Source organism: Macaca mulatta, chromosome 1 (assembly GCF_049350105.2).
Source record: "Macaca mulatta isolate MMU2019108-1 chromosome 1, T2T-MMU8v2.0, whole genome shotgun sequence".
Taxonomy (NCBI): domain Eukaryota; kingdom Metazoa; phylum Chordata; class Mammalia; order Primates; family Cercopithecidae; genus Macaca; species Macaca mulatta.
This window is the reverse complement of record NC_133406.1, coordinates 189,191,883-189,211,992: the sequence shown is the minus strand read 5'-3', so window position 1 is coordinate 189,211,992 and position 20,110 is coordinate 189,191,883. Positions and strand designations below refer to the sequence as shown.

General features: G+C 37.2%; 2 protein-coding genes across 13 annotated transcripts in view; one reads left to right on the top strand and one right to left on the bottom strand.

Moving 5' to 3' along the window:
• Positions 1-20,110, bottom strand: part of EPS15 (epidermal growth factor receptor pathway substrate 15) — a 161,261-nt gene that overhangs the window by 96,255 nt on the left and 44,896 nt on the right. For 7 of the 11 annotated variants that reach the window (XM_077957535.1, XM_077957525.1, XM_015139357.3 and 4 more), the window contains 6 exons: positions 17,188-17,277; positions 16,020-16,067; positions 12,787-12,882; positions 9,268-9,333; positions 6,415-6,540; positions 3,837-3,896 (listed from right to left, as the gene is read on the bottom strand). In XM_077957535.1, coding sequence (XP_077813661.1) covers positions 3,837-3,863 — 27 coding nt within the window. In that variant the 5' untranslated portion in view covers positions 3,864-3,896; positions 6,415-6,540; positions 9,268-9,333; ... (1 more) ...; positions 16,020-16,067; positions 17,188-17,277. The remainder of the gene's footprint in view (positions 1-3,836; positions 3,897-6,414; positions 6,541-9,267; positions 9,334-12,786; positions 12,883-16,019; positions 16,068-17,187; positions 17,278-20,110) is intronic. The other 4 variants (XM_028833917.2, XM_077957517.1, XM_077957516.1 and 1 more) reach the window with 1 other exon arrangement.
• On the top strand, positions 7,674-8,852 carry LOC712329 (small ubiquitin-related modifier 1-like). 2 transcript variants are annotated; one of them, XM_077957567.1, is made up of 2 exons: positions 7,677-7,944; positions 8,014-8,128. In XM_077957567.1, the coding sequence occupies exons 1-2, from the start codon at positions 7,779-7,781 to the stop codon at positions 8,082-8,084; spliced, it is 237 nt and encodes a 78-aa protein (XP_077813693.1). In that variant the 5' UTR covers positions 7,677-7,778; the 3' UTR covers positions 8,085-8,128. The 2 variants fall into 2 exon arrangements, with proteins under 2 accessions (XP_077813689.1, XP_077813693.1); XM_077957563.1 differs by having other exon boundaries at positions 7,674-8,852.

The following is a 20,110-nucleotide window of genomic DNA, read 5'->3' as shown; positions in this document are numbered from 1 at the left end:
TGTAATCGCAGCACTTTGGGAAGCCGAGGCGGGCAGATCACGAGGTCAGGAGATCGAGACCACCCGGGCAAACACGGTGAAACCTGGTCTCTACTAAAAATACAAAAAAAAAAAAAAAAAAAAAAAAAAAAAGCAGGGCGTGGTGGCAGTGCCTGCTACTGGGGAGGTTGAGGCAGGAGAATGGCGTGAACCCCGGAGGCGGAGCTTGCAGTGAGCCGAGATCAATCGCGCACTACACTCCAGCCTGGGCAACAGAGCGAGACTCTGTCCCAAAAAAAGAAAAAAGAAGAAGAAAAGAAAAGAACATGAGGGGGAAAGAAAATTAGTAAAGATAATCTAAAGGACTCATTTTGCTAGAGTAAGGATTGAAAATTTTGTTTTCAATATAGGAGAAATAAGTTCAAGTACAGGAAAAGGGGCACAGGGTGAGAATCCCCTATCCAAAATGCTTGAGACCAAAAGTGTTTTGGATTTTTTCGGATTTTGGAATATTATCTTTTTTTTTTTTTTTTTCAGATTTTGGAATATTATCCTATCTTGGGGATAGGACCCAAGTCTAAACATGAAATTCATTTATGTTTCATATAAACTTTATATATATAACCTAAGATAATTTTATATAATCTTTTTAACAATTTTGTGCATGAAACAAAAGTTTTGACTGCAACTTACCACATGAGACCAGGAGTGGAATTTTCCACTTTGTGGGTCATGTCAGTACTCAAAAGTTTCAGATTTTGTAGCATTTCGAATTTTGGATTTTCAGATTAGGGATGCTCAATCTGTATTAACTATTAATGAAACAAGACATTATAACAAAATTTCCACATTAACTGGGAGGCGGGGTAAGGGAATGAATCACAACTTGATAATAAGCAACAGTAAGAAACAGAGAAAATAAATATGTAAAATAAATACGTAAGGAAGGAAAATCAAATCAATATTAAGTGCTGTTACTGTAAAAACTAATTAGGCAAAGCATTAAAATGTAGAAATCTGCCATTTTCAAGAGACATACACAACAAACATAAGAAATATCAGGTAATTCAAACAAAGAGGGAACAGGAGAAGCAATATTAAAATCACACAAGCTAGAGTTTAAAACTAGGAAAAAATTCTGAAGAATATGGATACAGGGAGAAAGCAAATGTGCAAAATGGTTAACAAGCAAATCTAGGAGAAGATAAAGGGGTGTCTACTATTTAAAACAAAATTCAAGGTAGTAATTTATTATTCAAATGTATTTATTATTCAAAAATTATTCTTTTAATAAAGTTTTTTTTCTTTTTTTTTTTCAAAAAGGCCAGTTGCCTGGGAAAAGGCTCCAGGCATATAAGATAAATTGTGTTTATTCATTTACCTTAGCATACACTACTATTTATCAAATGATGACAGTACTATTCTCCATCTATTCTATTTTCGTCTTAGGCCAGAAGAGGTGGCTCATGCCTGTAATCCCAGCACTTTGTGAGGCCGAGGCAAGTGGATCACCTAATATCAGGAGTTTGAGACCAGTCAGGCAAACATGGCGAAACCCTGTCTCCACTAAAAATACAAAAAATTAGCCGGGGGTGGTGGTGCATGGCTGTAATCCCGGCTCCTCAGGAGGCTAAGGTGGAAGAATCGCTTGAACCCAGGAGGCAGAGGCTGCAGTGAGCCGAAATGCCACCACTGCATTCCAGCCTGAGTGACAGAGTGAGACTCTGTCTTAAAAAAAAAAAAAAAAAATTGTCTTTATGAGAAAAAAATTCCCTCATTACATCATACCACTGCAAAGATTTTACAACAATATTCTTACCACAAAAACAATTTATGAGAAGTTTATGTGTACGGTTTGACAATGTTTCAAAGTATATCATCACAGAAATCTCTTCAATATGGCCCCATTCCCAAAAGCATCCCACAAACAATGGCTCAAACCCTGAAATGCGGCTGAGATAACTTCTGTCACCACTGCAAGGGAGTATCTTTTACCATTTCCCAACTACTACACAAATTAAAATTAAAAAGACTAGGGACCTGTGACCACGAATTCAAGTCACTTTAAGTTTCTGTTTCTGCATTTTTTAAATGTAATATGTATCCTGCCTATTTCATTTGGCTCTTGTGGAAAATGAGGAAAATTTAAGGAAGGGCCAAAAACAAAAGAAAAGGAAGGACAAAGAGAAACTAAATAATCAATACATTTGAAGCTGAGTGTGGTGGCTCACGTCTGTAATCCCAGCACTTTGGGAGGCTGAGGCGGGCGGATCACCTGAGGTCAGGAGTTCAAGACCAGCCTGGCCAATGTGGTGAAACTCTGTCACTACTAAAAATACAAAAATTAGCCAGATGTGGTGGTGCACTTCTGTAATCCCAGCTACTTGGGAGGTTAAGGCGGGAGAATCGCTTGAACCTGGGAGGTGGAGGTTGCAGTGAGCCAAGATTATGCCACTATACGCCATCCTGGGCGACAGAGCAAGACTCCATCTCAAAAAATAAAAATTAAATTAAATTAAATTAATTTGATATAATGAATTTATAAAACTCTAATATCCTCCAAACAGAAATACTGCCATATCCATGGACTATATGTAAAAATAGGTCATAAACTTGGCAACAAAGAAAGCCTTAACTAATTTTTTTTAATTAGACATTTTATAGACTACATTTTTCTAGTTATAATCCAATCAAGTTGAAAGTACACATCAAAGTAACAAAAACCAACCAAACTTAACCACTTTGAAATTAGGAAACATATTCCTAACCAGATAACAAAAGAAAACTAAAAACTATCTAAAAAGCTGTATAAAGGAGAAAACTTTGTACCAATATCTATGGAATCTCGCTAAACCTGTATTCAAGGGTAAATATATCCTTTAAATGATTTCAGTATTATAGATAATGAGAACTGAAGAAACATAATACTCATCTCCAAGAAATTTAAAATAAAAAGAATAAGAAAATATAACAGGGAATTAAAAGTTAAACATCATTAACTTAAAAGTTAAAACATAATAGAAAGGAAAAGTAAATTCAAAAGATGTTTTTTCTAACAGATCAAGAAACTAGACAAAATCAGATTAAGTAAAAAAAAAAAAAAGTGAGAGTATTCTCAAGACTTGGCATGAATAAAGAGAACAACCACAAAAGAGAATATCGCAAATTTGTAGCAACAAGTTTGAAAGTAAAAGAAATTGACAATTCCTTACCAAAATAAAAAGAAAATTTGAGAGTAAAAGGGAAATTAGAAATTTACCACTGATGAATTCACAGCAAAGTTTTATCAAACCTTTAAGGAAGAGGTGAATACAATCCTATTTGGAATTAACTATTCAATTACTAAGATGACATGTCTTCAGATAAAATGTCAAAACTTTTCTGCTTTCACAAATGAAGTGAAACTCAAGTGTTATTCATGTTTCTTTTTAATGAAATAAAAGGAAATGTGAAATATGGGGGATACATTTGAAGCAAAATTATTCCATAATAGAAGCAGGTGCTAAGATACCTGGTCAGGTTGTGATACAAAAGATTACTTTACAGTAATTATACAAAGTATATGTTCCTGTGTACCTTAAAGCCAAATAAAATGAAGATGGCAAACCACACATTTTCTGTTATCCATTTGTTTAGAAAATAAATTCTATGTAAGAATGTTCAACCAGTCGGGCACAGTGGTTTCATGCCTGTAATCCCAGCACTCTGGGAGGCTGAGGTGGGCAGATCACTTGAGGTCAGGAGTTCGAGACCCTGATGGGAATACAGTTTTCCTCTAAGGATGAACTAAAAGAGGAAATTTGCACGTGAGAAAATCATTAAGATAGTGAAGATGTTGAGAGCATTAGATTACTTACAACTGCAAACTCATCTCTGTCAAGCATTCCATCATGGTCAATATCACTCAACTCCCAAACCTTAAAAAGAGGAGAATTGAAAAAGATTAATGTTCTTTCAGTTCATGTGCTACTTGAGGGCAAGGAAAGAAAGTATACTAGTTAGGCATGGTGGCTTATGCCCATATGGCCTCCTAGCACTTTGGGAGGCCAAGGCAGGAGGATCACTTGAGCCCAGGAGTGTGAAACAGCCTAGGAAACATAAAGAGATCCTGTCTTTACAAAAGATAAAAATAAAAAATTAGCTGGGCATGGTGGCGTGAACCTGTAGTCCAAGCTACTCAGGAGGCTGAAGTAGGAGGATCCCTTAAGCCCAGGAGATCAAGACTGCAGTGAACTATGATATGCCACTGCACTCCAGCCTGGGCAACAGAGCTAGACCCTGTTTCTTAAAAAAAAAAAAAAAAAAAAAAAAAAAAAAAAGGATACTGTTGTTAAAAGTAGAGCTAGAGATAAGCAAGTGTCTGGTTATAATTGCCTTGAAAGGAGTTTGGGCTTTATTCTAAGTGCAATGGAAAGTACTAAAAAGTTATGTTTAAGTAATAACAACAGTGTATTTATAGTTTAGAAATTCCACACTAATCACACAGGGGAGAAATAGTGGGAAACAATACTAAAAAATGGCGTTTAAATCAGTATTTATTGAGCACCTAAAATCTATATAACATTGATCCAGTAGTAGTACTAATATGGTGATATGGTGGTTGTCATCATCATAGCAGCTAGCATTCAAAGAGTATGTAGCAATCATGGTAAAAAGTAGGACTTAACATACATTATCACATTCAATCCCTACAATTCTATAAGCTGAGAATTATGTCCCTTTTAAAGATTAGAAAACTTAGACATGGCTTTCTAATGACTTGCCCAAGGTCACACAGCTAAGAAGTGGTGCAGCCAGGATTTGACCCTATGTAACCTGCTGAAGCAGGGAATTAAAGAAAGGGCAGCCGGGTGCGGTGGCTCACACCTGTAATCTCAACGTTTTGGGAGGCTGAGGCGGGTGGATCACCTGAGGTCGGGAGTTCAAGACCAGCCTGAATAACATGGAGAAACTCCACCTCTACTACAAACATAAAAATTAGCTAGGTGTGGTGGCACATGCCTGTAATCCCAGCTACTCAGGAGGCTGAGGCAGGAGAATTGCTTGAACCCAGGAGGCGGAGGTTGTGGTGAGCCAAGATCACTCCACTGCACTCCAACCTGGGCAACAAATGCTAAACTCTGTCTCAAAAAAAATTTAAAAAAATAAAAAATAAAGAAAGGGCAAGAGATATAAAGAGAGTAGATAAGGTTTGAAATATGCAGAGGATTATGGAGAAATCACTGTGGAAACAGTACAAGAGTGACTGGCGGTACAGAGAAGCCCAGCTGAAGCTGGTAAAGATAAATTTACAGCAACACCAATCTTACTACACCTGCTCAGTAGTCCACATGCACCAGAGAAGGCAGATAACTTACTTCACGCTTTTTCATCAGGCAGGAGAGACAGAAAAATAACATGGCAAAGGGGGCTAAGGATAGACATGAAGCTGTAGACCAAAAGACAGGGGAATAAACTTTTACTTTTACAGGAGGAAAATAATTCATGGCGAGGGATATTGGGGATAGTTGCATAATAATGGAAATGTAGTTAATACCACTGAATTGTACACTTAAAATTGGTTAAGATATTAAATTTCATGATATGTATATTTATCACAGTAAAAAAATTGAAAAAACGGGAAAAGTAAAAAAGTCAGATTTTTTTCTTTTTTTTTTTTGAGACAGAGTCTCGCTTGTCGCCAGGCTGGAGTACAGTGGTGTGATCTCAGTTCACTGCAACCGCCACCTCCTGGGTTCACGTGATTCTTCTGCCTCAGCCTCCTGAGTAGCTGGGACTATAGACTGCGCGCCACCATGCTCGGCTAATTTTTGTATTTTTAGTAGAGACGGGGTTTCTCCATATTGGCCAGGTTGGTCTCGAACTCCTGACCTCATGATCTGCTCACTTCAGCCTCCCAAAGTGCTGGGATTACAGACGTGAGCCACCGTGCCCAGCCAAGAAGTCAGATTTAAAGGTCTTAGTAAAACCAGTCAAAGAATTAAGTCTTGCAAGTTTCTGGAAAAGAGCTCTATAAAGACGGAAGTACAAGTTACAGAGTGGAATTTACGGTTTCAGAGATAAAACTATTCCTTACAACAAGACACCATGATACAGCCACAGAGTAAATGGCAGACATAAAATACTGATGGTCTCTAGAAATTAACTCAAGCAAATAGAAGGGCAAGAGTATACAGCACAAACTAAAAAAGGACCTACTTAAGGGGCTTATGTATGTAATTAATTTCAACCACTCATTTTTACAGGGAATAACCAAATACAGAAATAAGCTGGCAATAATTTTATACATTAAGTCAGAAAACAAAAAATCCTGTAATGATACAACTTTAAAATAAGATTTGTACATTTTTAACAAAGAGCTATACATGCTCCTAGTATTATAGATATAAAATTAAAACACATAAAAATTAAATTTAGGAGTAAATAATATCTTACTCTTCCAAGGATATCCACAGGTAACTTAGAGTTGAGCAACACTGGTTTCACTTTATCACCAGATAAAAATCCATTCACTGGGCTTAAACTATCAAAAATTGCATCATATTTGGCCTTATCTTCATGCTACAATAAAAAACAAAATCACAAGTTAAATAATAGAGAAAAGGATTTAACTACAGTTATAAAAATCAAGTCCTTAAAGAATAGACTACATATGTTTTTAAACTATCTTTCAGAAAACATTTTTCACTTTCATCAAAATACAATATTCATTGTAAAGATATGCAAGAAAAAAATACATAGGAAACAATAATTTCAAAGTGACTTTACCCAAGAGTCTAGTGTTGCCCATTGTTTTTGTAGCTGGAACACCATCTTTATTTTCCAACTACTGGGTTAGAATCAAAATATTTCAGAGGTAGAAGGGCTTTGAAGAACATCTAGTCCAACCCTCTCACTTAAATAGACCAACAGCAAAAAAGTAACTTTTATACGAACACACAGCTAATTAGTGACATTCCATGACTCTCTAAAGATGATATGAGGTACAGTTCAAATAAATAAAAAAAAATTTTTTTTTTGAGATGGAGTCTCCTACTGTTACCCAGGCTGGAGCGCAGTGGCGCTATCTCGGCTCACTGTAGCCTCCACCTCCCAGGTTCAAGCGATTCTCCTGCCTCAGGCTACCGAGAAGCTGGGATTACAGGCGCCTGCCACCATGCCCAGCTAATTTTCTTGTACTTTTAGCAGAGACGGGGTTTCACTACATTGGCCAGGCTAGTCTTGAACTCCTGACCTCATGATCTGCCCACCTCAGTCTCCCAAAGTGCTGGGATTACAGGCGTGAGCCACAAATAAATTTTTAAAAATAAAATAATTACTACAGGAATAAACATCAAGATTTCTCCATTTTTCCCAAAGCAATATTTCTTTTTCTTGTCAATAACAAGATATCTCCTAAAATTTTAAGTTATTTGAATAACATGAATAACTATTCTTCATTATTTGCCCAGTCAAGGCCATATTCCCACACTTTTGAAACTTAGTGCACAGTCCACAGCATACAAAGACATACAAATAAAAATGGTTTTCAAAAAAACTGTACACATTTATCAAAGCTCATTTGATCTGCTATAGTATAAGCATTTTCAGATTACAAGTTTTAAAAATCTAGTACGATATGATTTGGCTCTGAAAAATTATAATGCAAAATACCTATTTCTAAAAAGATTTCATAAAGAATTGTTTGTTCACGGTGTTGTGCTGTGGGGAGGGGAGACGGATTTGTAAACCCCAGAGCGAGGTTCTGCCTACCCAAGGCCGCTGCTGTGCGGAGACCCCCGGGTGAAGCTACCGTCATCATGTCTGACCAGGAGGCAAAACCTTCAACTGAGGACTTGGGAGATAAGAAGGAAGGTGAATATATTAAACTCAAAGTCATTGGACAGGATAGCAGTGAGATTCACTTCAAAGTGAAAATGACAACACATCTCAAGAAACTCTTAGAATCATATTGTCAAAGACAGGGCGTTCCAATGAATTCAATCAGGTATCTCTTTGAGGGTCAGAGAATTGCTGATAATCATACTCCAAAAGAACTGGGAATGGAGGAAGAAGATGTGATTGAAGTTTATCAGGAACAAACGGGGGGTCATTCAACAGTTTAGATATTCTTTTTATTTTTTTTCTTTTCCCTCAATCCTTTTTTATTTTTAAAAATAGTTCTTTTGTAACATGGTGTTCAAAACGGAATTGAAAACTGGCACCCCATCTCTTTGAAACATCTGGTAATTTGAATTATAGTGCTCATTATTCATTTTTGTTTGTTTCCATTGTGCTGATTTTGGGTGGTCAAGCCTCAGTCCCCTTCATATTACCCTCTCCTTTTTAAAAATTACGTGTGCACAGAGAGGCCACCTTTTTCAGGACATTGCATTTTCAGGCTTGTGGTGATAAATAAGATTGACCAATGCAAGTGTTCATAACGACTTTCCAATTGGCCCTGATGTTCTAGCATGTGATTGCTTCACTCCTGGACTGTGACTTCCAGTGGGAGATGGAAGTTTTTCAGAGAACTGAACTGTGGAAAAATGATCTTTCCTTAACTTGAAGCTACTTTTAAAATTTGAGGGTCTGGACCAAAGAAGAGGAATATCAGGTTGAAGTCAAGATGACAGACAAGGTGAGAGTAATGACTAACTCCAAAGATGGCTTCACTGAAGAAAAGGCATTTTAAGATTTTTTTAAAATCTTGTCAGAAGATCCCAGAAAAGTTCTAATTTTCATTAGCAATTAATAAACCTATACATGCAGAAATGAATACAACAGAACACTGCTCTTTTTGATTTTATTTGTACTTTTTGGCCTGGGATATGGGTTTTAAATGGACATTGTCTGTACCAGCTTCATTAAAATAAACAATATTTGTAAAAATCATACTAATGCTTATTTTATTTTAATTGTACAGAAATAAAAAAGAAAAAATGCCTAAAAAAAAAAAAAGAATTGTTTGTTTTAGAGTCATATAGAAAATACATAGTTAACCAGAATTTTCAAGTAAGAAATAATACCAGTGGGGTAAACTATCTTTTAATCAAATATTTTAGTTATAGGATTATGACATCACCATTTTTCTTTACATTATAACAGATACACGATTAGATCAATACTGTCACAAAACAACTGACAGAGCCGAAAGATTCCTCAGAAACACCAGTAACATCATCTCCCCTACCTTTCCTTAAACATATATATGTAAGTCTAATGCAGATAGCAATATATTTCAGAGGTAGAGAGAGAGTAGATAGGAAGCAGTGAAGGGGTAAGAGAACAGTTACAAAGTTTACTTACTTTTACAGCCCATGGGAGCTCAGCTGCAGAGGTTCCACTGATTAGCAAAGGACTACTGGTATCATGCTACAGAGGAAAGCAAAGCACAAGAAGAACTGAAATTCTCACATCAAGAAGCAATGAATAAAAAATGGTTTTTGGATTTAAATATATTCATACAAAATGCTAGATCTCAATGCACATAGGACACTATTTTACATTTACCAGACCATCTAAGTAACAATGAAACAAAGTGATTATAATACCGTATTTTTACTGTACCTTTTCTGGTGTTCCTTTTGTTTTGTTTTTGAGATGGAGTCTTGCTGTCACCCAGGCTGGAGTGCAGTGGCGCGATTTCGGCTCACTGCAACCTCCGTCTCCCGCGTTCAAGCAATTCTCCTGCCTCAGCCTCCGAGTAGCTGGGATTACAGGAATGCACCACCACACCCGGCTAATTTTTGTATTTTTAGTTGAGATGGGGTTTCACCATGTTGGCCAGGCTGGTCTTGAACTCCTGACCTCAGGTGATCCACCTGCCTCAGCCTCCCAAAATGCTGAGATTACAGGTGTGAGCCACCGTGCCCAGCCCCTTTTCTGTTTAAATACATAAATACCATCATGTTACAATTGCCTACAGTATTCAGTACAGTGTGGTATTCAGTGCTGTGTTAGTTCCTAGGCTAGGAGCAGCAGGCTATATATCATGTAGCCCAGGTATGCTGTAGGCTATACTATCTAGGTTTGTACACTCTGATGTTTGCACAATGATGAAACTGCCTAATGATGCATTTCTCAGAATGTATCCCTGTTGTTAAGCCATGTATGACTATAATGCAGGTAGGCAACAAATCCCTAAATTAACCTTCTGACTACATGCCTAAACATAAAAGTGGAGAAATTCTCTAACCTTAGTAGAATTAAATTCTTAGTATGCAGACCAAAAACTTCTAAAATGTTGAGTTTAAAAACAAGCAACTAGTTACTGGGAGGATCACTTGAGCCCAGGAGTTCAAGGTAACAGTGAGCTATGATCGCAGCACCATATTCCAGCCTGGGCAACAGAATGAGTCCATCTCTTAAAATTTAAAAAAACAAAAAACAAGCAAGAGGAGCCATAAAATACCTGGGGAAAAAAAAGAGTGAGGTGGGGAGAACTAGGCATACTAGATTTAAAAAACATGTCACCAAATGTGATAATTAAAACAATGTAACATCAGCATATGGTACGGATAAATAGATAACAGGTAAGAACAAAAAATATCCAGTAAGCAATCAAAATACATATGAGAATTTAGCACACAATTGAGGTGGCATTTCAAAGGGAATGAAGAGACAGGAAGTGAAGGATGGATTGTTTAATAAACTGTATTGACTATACTTTCTGTAGGGTAGCCATCCTGAAAAAATATAAAATTGAATCTAGGCTAGACGTGGTGGCTCACGTCTGTAATCCCAGAACTTTGGGAGGCCAAGGTGGGCAGATCACCTGAGGTCAGGAGTTCAAGACCAGCCTGACCAACATGGTGAAACACCGTCTCTACCAAAAAAAAAAAATTAGCCAGATGTGGTGGTGGGTGCTTGTAAACCCAGCTACTCAGGAGGCTAAGGCAGGAGAATCGCTTGAACCCAGGAGGTGGAGATTGCAGAGAGCCAAGATTGCACTATTACACTCCAGCCTGGGTGACAAGAGTGAAACTGTCTCAAAAAACAAAACAAAACAAAAACAAATAGAATATGCACTCACATCCTACATCAATACTAACTTAAATGTAAAAAATAAAAAATAAAAATTTTTAACCTGTACACAAAAGACAATAATAAGCCAGGCTCAGTAGTACATGCCAATTGTCCCAGCTATTTGGGAGGCTAAGGCAGAAGTACCACTTGTGCCCAGGAATTCAAGGTTAGCTTGGGCAACATAGCAAGATCCTGTTTCTTAAAAAAAAAAAAAAAAAAAAAGACAAATGACATAATAGGAAAAAAAGACTTGCAACTCATACAGACAAAGAGTTAATGTCCTAATAATTAAACAGGCCCTAGAATTCAATAAGTAAAAGAGCAACAACCAAGAAAAATGGGCAAAAGGTATAAACAGACATTCACATAAAGGCAATGTAAACATAAGAAAAGCTTATAAGAAAGCTATTATTAGCACAAGAAAAGCTATTCAACCTCACTCCATAAAACCAAAAGGATAAATTTAAAATTACATACTGTCACTTATCAAACTGACAAAGATCTAAAAGTTTAACCAAAGTATGCCAGCCAAAGTGTACAGCAATAGGCACTCAAACAATTGCTGGAGGGAGGGTGAACTACTGAAAGCAAGTTGACAAAATACATAGAAATTACAAAGGCAAAAACTTTTGAACAGCATTTCTACTTTTGGGAATTAACACATATAAATACATTCCTGCACATGCAAAATAATGTATGTCCAAGGTTATTATTCACTGCAGCATTTTTTTTATAATGAAAGATTCAAAATAACCTAAACGTCTATCAATAGAAAGTTAATCATAAACACAAGCAAAGAAATACTACACAGCTATAAAAAACAAAGTGGAAGCTTCTATGTAATTATATATAAATACCTCTAAAACTTAATAAGCTATTTATAAAAGGTATAGAATTATGTGTATAGCAGGAGTCCCCAAATCCCCGGGCCACAAACTGGTACCCGTCCACGGCCTGTTAGGAACTGAGCTGTACAGCAGCAAGTGAGCAGCTGGCGGGCAAGCATTATGGCCTGAGCTCCAACTCCTGTCAGATCAGCAGCAGCATTAGATTCTCATAGGAGCACGAACCCTATTGTGAACTGCGCATGTGAGGGATCTAGGTCGCACGCTACTTATAAGAATCTAATGGCTGATGATGTGGAACAGTTTCATTCTGAAACCATCCATCCCTCCGAGGTCCATGGAAAAATTGTCTTCCATGAAACAGGTCCCTGGTGCAAAAAAGGTTGGGGACCATTAATATATAGCATGCTACAATTAACGTAAAATAAGAAAATAAGTATTTATGTTTCTTTTCTTTTTTTTTTTTTAAGACAGTGTCTTGAGCCATCAACCAAGCTGGAGAGCGACAGTGTGATCATGGCTCACTGCAGCCTTGAACTCCCAGGCTCAAATGACCCTCCCATCTCAGCCTCCCAAGTAGCTGGGACCAGACGTGCACACCAACACACTCGGATAAATTTTAGATTTTTTTGTAGAGATGGGGTCTCACTTTGTTTCCCAGCTAGTCTTGAACTCCTGGGCTCAAGTGATCCTCCCACTTCTACCTCCCAAAGTGTTGGGATTACAGGCGTGAGCCACCTCACCCAGCCTATGTTTTTTTACATATACATATAATAACTCTGGAAGGATACACAAGAAATTAACTAAAAACAGCAGTAGCCAATAGGGGAAAAAAAGTCAAGTAGCTGAGTAAAATGGCCTAAGGTAAAATTCCTTTTAATATATTACTTTTAATTCTCAAATAACGTGGTGTCATAAAAATTAAATACAATTTAAATCTAAAAGCATTTCTTACAAATCTTGGTGGAGGAACAGCCAGGTTCAAACTACTTAGCGAAACTTCCAATCCATTCTGGGCACATGCTACAAGACGCAAAGCAACAAAGAATTCCTAAGAAAGAAAAGTATGAATGTTAAGAGCATTCTCCCTCTACCTACCTACCTACCTGCACACATACTTACAATCTAAAAATATAAAACAATTCTTAATTACTACAGAGGTCTTATGTAGCAACAAGTAGCATATTTGCTTCAAAAATATCTTGCAGAAAAATCCCATTACAAAGATGTTCCTAATATTTATGAATCATTATTAATAATATAAATGGGAAAATACATACAGATAGTGGAAACCATACAGAATACTAATGTTTTAAATAATACTTAGGGCCAGGCACAGTGGCTCACACCTGTAGTAAGCTCAGCACTTTGGGAGGCCGAGGTGGGCAGATCACTTGAGGTCAGGAGTACGAGACCAGCCTGGCCAACCCGGAGAAACCCCGTCTCTACTAAAAACACAAAAATTAGCCAGGTGTGGTGGCATGCACCGGTAGACCCAGCTACTCAGGAGGCTGAGGCAGGAGAATCACTTGAACCTGGAAGGCAGAGGTTGCGGTGAGCCGAGATCGCACCACTGCACTCCAGCCTGGGTGACAGAGCGAGACTCTGTTTCAAAAAAAACAGACAAACCAAAAAAATACAAATAATATTTAATGATATTAAGAGATGTATTTTATCATTTAATTGAGAAAAAAAGAATTAGAGAAAAAGCCCAGAAGAAAATAATACCTAAAATGTTATGAAAAGTCATCTCTGGATTGTGAGATTATAAATTTTGAAACTGGGATAGTAATTCAAATGACTTAATCACTGTGATTCCAGAAAAACTACAGAAAATAACTGTGCAACATCAAAAAAAATTATGTAACAGTTTAACTTCAAAATACTTATAAATCTCTCCCAAAAGTCCTTGGATTTTTAGCAGTTGAAGTCTTAGTCCAAAACTTAATAAATAAATGCAAAGAAGCTGAAGCAGCTGGTTTTCAGCTGTTCTGAGTTAGTGTCTGGGAATAGACATGATAACAAAAGTCTTTACTCCAGTTACAATTTGTCCAACCTGTCAGTACCCTAGTATAGTTGCTGATGTAATCAACCCTTCCTACTTTTCTCAAATCCCGTACTCTCCCCTACACCCTTCATACCCAATTCATAACCCATTCTTACCACCTTGCAGATTGTCTGCTTTTTACAATCCCTTGCCTTCACTCAATTCTTGAAAAAATGCTATTTCAAGATATCCCCTTTTCTTCTCATTCATTCCACAACCTTCTGCACAATCTGACTTCAACTCCTATGATTAGCTAGAAAAACTACCGCCTATGTCACAAATAATTTCCCAGCTACCAAACAGCCCTAAAACAAACAAACAAACAAAAGCCTCATCCTGATTATTCTCTCTGCAGCCTGGGAAAGTATCCTCCTGGAAGCTCTCCTCCACCAAACAGCTTCACAAATCCCTCCCAGGTCTCTTCTGACCTTTCAAGTCTCTTCTGTTGGAGTCAATGTCTTCTCTAACTGCTGGTATTCTAAGTATTCTAACACGACCCTCTTTCTTTTCTCACTCTATTTGAGATTCAATTACTCTTAAGTAATCAAGTCTATTACCACAGTATGGATGGGCTATGAAGTGAAATAATTTTCCATTAAATTCTAGTTCTGCTACTTATAGTTGTGAGGCCATGGGCAAGCTAAAACCCTTCCATAAAAGGGGGGCTAATACTTACCTTGCAATGTATTATGAGCAACAAAATAAAAACCATGCTGCAGGAGGAAAGTGCCTAGTGTCATTTTTGTCACATGGAAATTCATTAAGTATTGGTTTCTTTTCTTTCATTCATATGCTAACTTAAAAATCTGTGCCAGGCAGGTGGCTTATACCTGCAATCCCAGCACTTTGGGAGGCCAAGGTAGGTGGATCACTCGAGGTCAGGAGTTTAAGACCTGCCTGGCCAATATAGTGAAACCCCATCTCTACTAAAAATACAAAAAAATTAGCCGGGTGCGGAGGCATATGCCTGTAATCCCAGCTACTCAGGAGGCTGAGATGGGAGAATCACTTGAATCCTGGAGGCAGAGGTTGCAGTGAGCCAAGATCACGCCACTGTACTCCAGCCTGGGTGACAGAGCAAGGCTCTGTCTCAAAACAAAACAAAACAAAACAAAAAACTATGCCTCCAATGGAAATTCAAAGTTTAACTGCAGACTCATAAATCCAGCCACCTGGAAGTAATAAGGCAACTCAAACTCAATATCCAAACTCCAAGAATTATAAGTAAAAAATTTATTTTACTGTAAAACCTTAAGACAGTGACCACATCTATCATGCTAACCTCTATATTTCTAAAGCCTGGTTCATCATAGGTACTCAACAAATATTTGCTGACTGAGTACATGGCACCTAGGTGGGCCCATACGAATTTTGTTTTCCTATGCCTCCAATATACCAAGTATCCCTTCTACACAGAGACGCGAATGGGGACTACAATCTAGCCCTGAAATCTTAATTAAAAGACTGGATATTCTGACCCTCTCATCAAATTTCTCCAATATCTGGCTTTGATCCTGCTTCAGCTATGCTGGGGGTGGGGAGGAGGCCTAACTTTGAGTAGTGGCACTGAGCAAACTTGGAATTCAATCCTTATACAACTCTGAAATCCATCCCCAACAATCAGAACTTCAGAGTACACTGATGGTATTCAACACCCTTGGACATAACCACTTTTATGTATTCTGGTCAAGAATTTACTTCTGGTTTATAAACCATTTTTTGGTTTATATATCAGGGGTAAGACCTAGACAAGAATACTCACATCTCACATGTGACTAACCAAGAACTTCCTTTCAAATCTTCAAATCTACTAGACAATACCATCTTAACACTTACTTAATAACATTTACTTTTACTTATAACACTATATAACTAGGAAAATTAATTAAAGAGCAAAGTCTCTCTGAAAGACAGAAAAATAAACTCCAGGAGAACAATGTCACCAAACTAACACTAACTATTAAGACTTCTATTAACATCTAGTGACTGGAAATACTTTCATTGTTACACACTTGCCCTAGGCAAAACCCTAATGCTGGTAAAAACCAATTCTTAGCTTCAAAATACAAAAAACCCCTGCTGGCTATTTTTTATTTTGAATCACTCAAAAAAAAAAAATCATATGAATATCTGAAACTTACTTGTTTGTTCAGGATACCTTTGCCATCTGTGTCGGCTAAATCCCAAATCTGAAATTTAGGGGGAAAATATCAATGTATATTTTAAAAGTCATCTGAATGATAAATGAAATCTCTGCTATTTACAACCTCATGCTCTCTGGTAATCAGATACAAGAATCATAGAATTAAGAGTAGAAAGAAATCTTAAAGATTATTTAGTGCAAGCTTGTCCAACTTGCAGCCCACAGGCCACATGCAGCCCAAGATAGCTTTGAACGTGGCCCAACACAAATTCATAAACTTTCTTTAATAAATTAAGAGGGTTTTTAAACGATTTGTTGTTGTTGTTGTTGCTCATCAGCTATTATTAGTGTTAATGTATTTTATGTGTGGCCCAAGACAATTCTTCTTTCAATGTGGCCCAGGGAAGCCAAAAGATTGGGCACCCCTGATTTAGTGCAACCCTTCACAAAGATACTACGGCCCAATAAGAGTAAGTGACTTGGCTCAAGAACATTTAAGTCACCAGGGAAAGAAGTGAAACCTAAGTTCTAACTTCCAGTCACATGCCTTTTTCACTAATCCAAGTTCTAACTCTGACACCAATGCTCTTTCTACTAGAATGTACATACTATTCTTGATTTTGGATCCTTAAGATATTCTTTTCTATGTGCAAGTTGAGATGATTAATGTTTATTTGTGAATAATTAAATTATTAATAGTGATTATTTTTCAGGATTTTGAATATATATCAATATCATGTATAAGGAGTAGACAGGGGAGGGGCTTTCCATCTCTTTGTGCTCTTTTTAAAGCCTCTCATCCCCCACTCTATTCACCACACATTAAACAGAGACAGTTATAACAGAGGAAGTAGGGATAGAGCCAAGTTTGAGTGTGTGGCAAGATTCCCAGTCTTCACTGTTTCTCCCCACCAAATGTCCTTATTACTTCCTCATTTTATCCTATTAAAAAGTAGTTTGTTTCTAAAAATCTGAAAAACACCTTACTTTTCAAGAGGGTAAATCACTATGCTACAAATTCCCTTCATCCTATTATTAAAATGGTTTCTATGACTGGGTTCTAACTTCTAAATTTCTTGATGGTGTCTTTCTAAATTTGAATCCAGTTCATCTATACTACATATTCCTTACAAACTCATAATCTAGTTATAATGAACAAACACTACCTTTCCAAGTATCAAGTCTGGAAGCCCTGATTTTTTCAGGAAAGCAGCAGCATCAGAAGCAAACACCCTTCCAGTATTGCCTGTATCAACCTGAAAAGATACAAATCCATAAGTTGACAACAAAATACAAAGGCAAAATTATCACCATTTACCTGCCTTCCATCCCTGTGATTTGGGACCTGGCTTTTGCAAGAAAGGAACGAGAATCCTTTGACTACCATGGGTCAAAGAGTATGTGGAGAGACATATGAGTAGAGTACTATATAGACAGCACTAGAAATTTACAAAGTGTTTTTTTTTAATCATGCCCTACTATACAAATGAGAAAAGTGAAGCTCAGAGGATGTCAAAGCAAATTTGTGGAGTTGTAACATCAACACATATCTTCTATAGCTGTCATTTAAATTCCAATTAAATGGCACTAGGAAGAAAAGGCAAGCACTTCCTACAGAGGTCTTTTGACAAATAGGAATAGTTGCACATGTTACACGTGCCTCTTCAAACATCTTTCAATAATCAACTTTCACTTTTATACCTACTCTTAGGAACTGCAGCACTTTAAAACAAATCAAAGCAACAGCAGCTCTAAAACCAGCAGTGATTCCATAACAAACTTGAAGAAACATTTTTAAAGCTGTTAAGTTCCTAAAACATATTAGGGAACATATCATTTTAACTAACCGGGGACTTTCCTTTAAGACAGAATGAGGTCACAAGAACAGAAAAAAACAAAAAACAAAAAACAGGGAAAAAAAAAAAAAACAAAACCTCATTTTTGTAAAGATTTCCTAAAGTTCCATTTGTAAAAATAAAAAGTACATTTTAAAAAGTCATGGGAAAGGTAACAAGATACTAGTATACTTGTGAGATATGTTTTTCCAGTTCAGTTAAAAGGTTAAGTTTACTGTAAACATATATTGTACAAAGCATTCTGGACAGTCCAATCCTAGCAAAGAAGCAAAATGGAAAACCTTTCTTTCAAGTGGTAGAACATAGGAAAAATCAAGCACTCGGCAAAGAAGAAAAACATGGCCTAATCCTTCAAATCTGGAATCAGGGGAAGCAGAAGGGTTGGGAAACCTGCCTGTAGAATTCTCCAGAACTCCTTTTCTTTGCCTGCTTCTTGATCAGCATGGAAAACAAATATCCATACCCAACATAACCTATTAAATATAGAAGCATTCAGGGGAAACATCGTTCAAACTCTATGAAATAATTACGTATCGTATCCCAATAAAGAATTTTACTATATTCCATTCTTTTGGTTATCCTAATAATATAAACATTTAGTCTTTGTCATCTATAGGCAGTTTCTGAGGTATTCTGATGCTTGCCTAAAGGCTCTGCCATAGGCAAGGCCAGAAGCTATAGGCCAGAAGCTGATATATCTTCAACAAAGAGTCTCAGAGCCTCATGAAAACGACTATACTTTTGATATAGTCTGAATTATTAGCATTTCAAAAAGTGGATTTTTGGATAAAGACTTCTCAGCTGACATCACACGACTTTCAGACCATATTGGTAGATGAAGTCCGGATTTCCAGGACTCTTTTCAGTCTGGAAGAAGATGTACTTCAGAAAAGCAGACTTCCAATCCAAGATTCAGCTGAACAAGAATTACACAGGACTGAATGAACTGTTGAGGAAAATTTAATTATGGTTATTTACTTGGAATACTGTTGGTATTATTATAATGTTCTATTTTTTAGTAGCTATGTACATAAGCCCTTTCTGAGACGCTCAACTTAGTAGCCTCTGCTTCTGTAAACCGAATGAAATAGTTTTCTTTTTTTTTTTTCTCTTATACTTTAAGTTCTAGGGTACATGTGAACAACGTGCAGGTTTGTTACGTATGTATACATGTGCCATGCTGGTGTGCTGCACCCATTAACTCGTCCTTTACATTAGGTATATCTCCTAATGCTATCCCTCCCCCTGCCTCCACCCCACAACAGGCCCCAGTGTGTGATATTCCCCACCCTGTGTCCAAGTGTTCTCTTGCTCAATTCCCACCTATGAGTGAGAACATGCGGTGTTGGGTTTTCTGTTCTTGGAATAGTTTGCTCAGAATGATGGTTTCCAGCTTCATCCACATCCCTACAAAGGACATGAACTCATCCCTTTTTATGGCTGCATGGTATTCCATGGTGTATATGTGCCACATTTTCTTAATCCAGTCTATCATTAATGGACATTGGGGTTAGTTCCAACTCTCTGCTACTGCAAATAGTGCCATAATAAACATACGTGTTCATGTGTCTTTACAGCAGCATGATATATAATCCTTTGGGTATATACCAAGTAATGGGATGGCTGGGTCAAATGGTATTTCTAGTTCTAGATCCTTGAGGAATCGCCACACTGTCTTCCTCAATGGTTGAACTAGTTTACACTCCCATCAACAGTGTAAAAGTGTTCATATTTCTCCACATCCTCTCCAGCACCTGTTGTTTCCTGACTTTTTAATGATCACCATTCTAACTGGTGTGAGATGGTAGCTCATTGTAGTTTTGATTTGCATTTCTCTGATGGTGAGTGATGATGAGCATTTTTTCACGTGTCTGTTGGCTGCATAAATATCTTCTTTTGAAAAGTGTCTGTTCATATCCTTCAACCACTTTTTGATGGGTTTTTTTTTTCTTGTAAATTTGTTTGAGTTCTTTGTAGGTTCTGGATATTAGCCCTTTGTCAGATGGATAAGATTGTAAAAATTTTCTCCCATTCTGTAGGTTGCCTGTTCACGCTGACGGTAGTTTCTTTTGCTGTGCAGAAGCTCTTTAGTTTAATTAGATCCCATTTGTTTATTTTGGCTTTTGTTGCCATTGCTTTTGGTGTTTTAGTCATGAAGTTCTTGCCCTTGCCTATGTCCTGAATGGTATTGCCTATGTTTTCTTCTAGGGTTTTTATGGTTTTAGGTCTAACA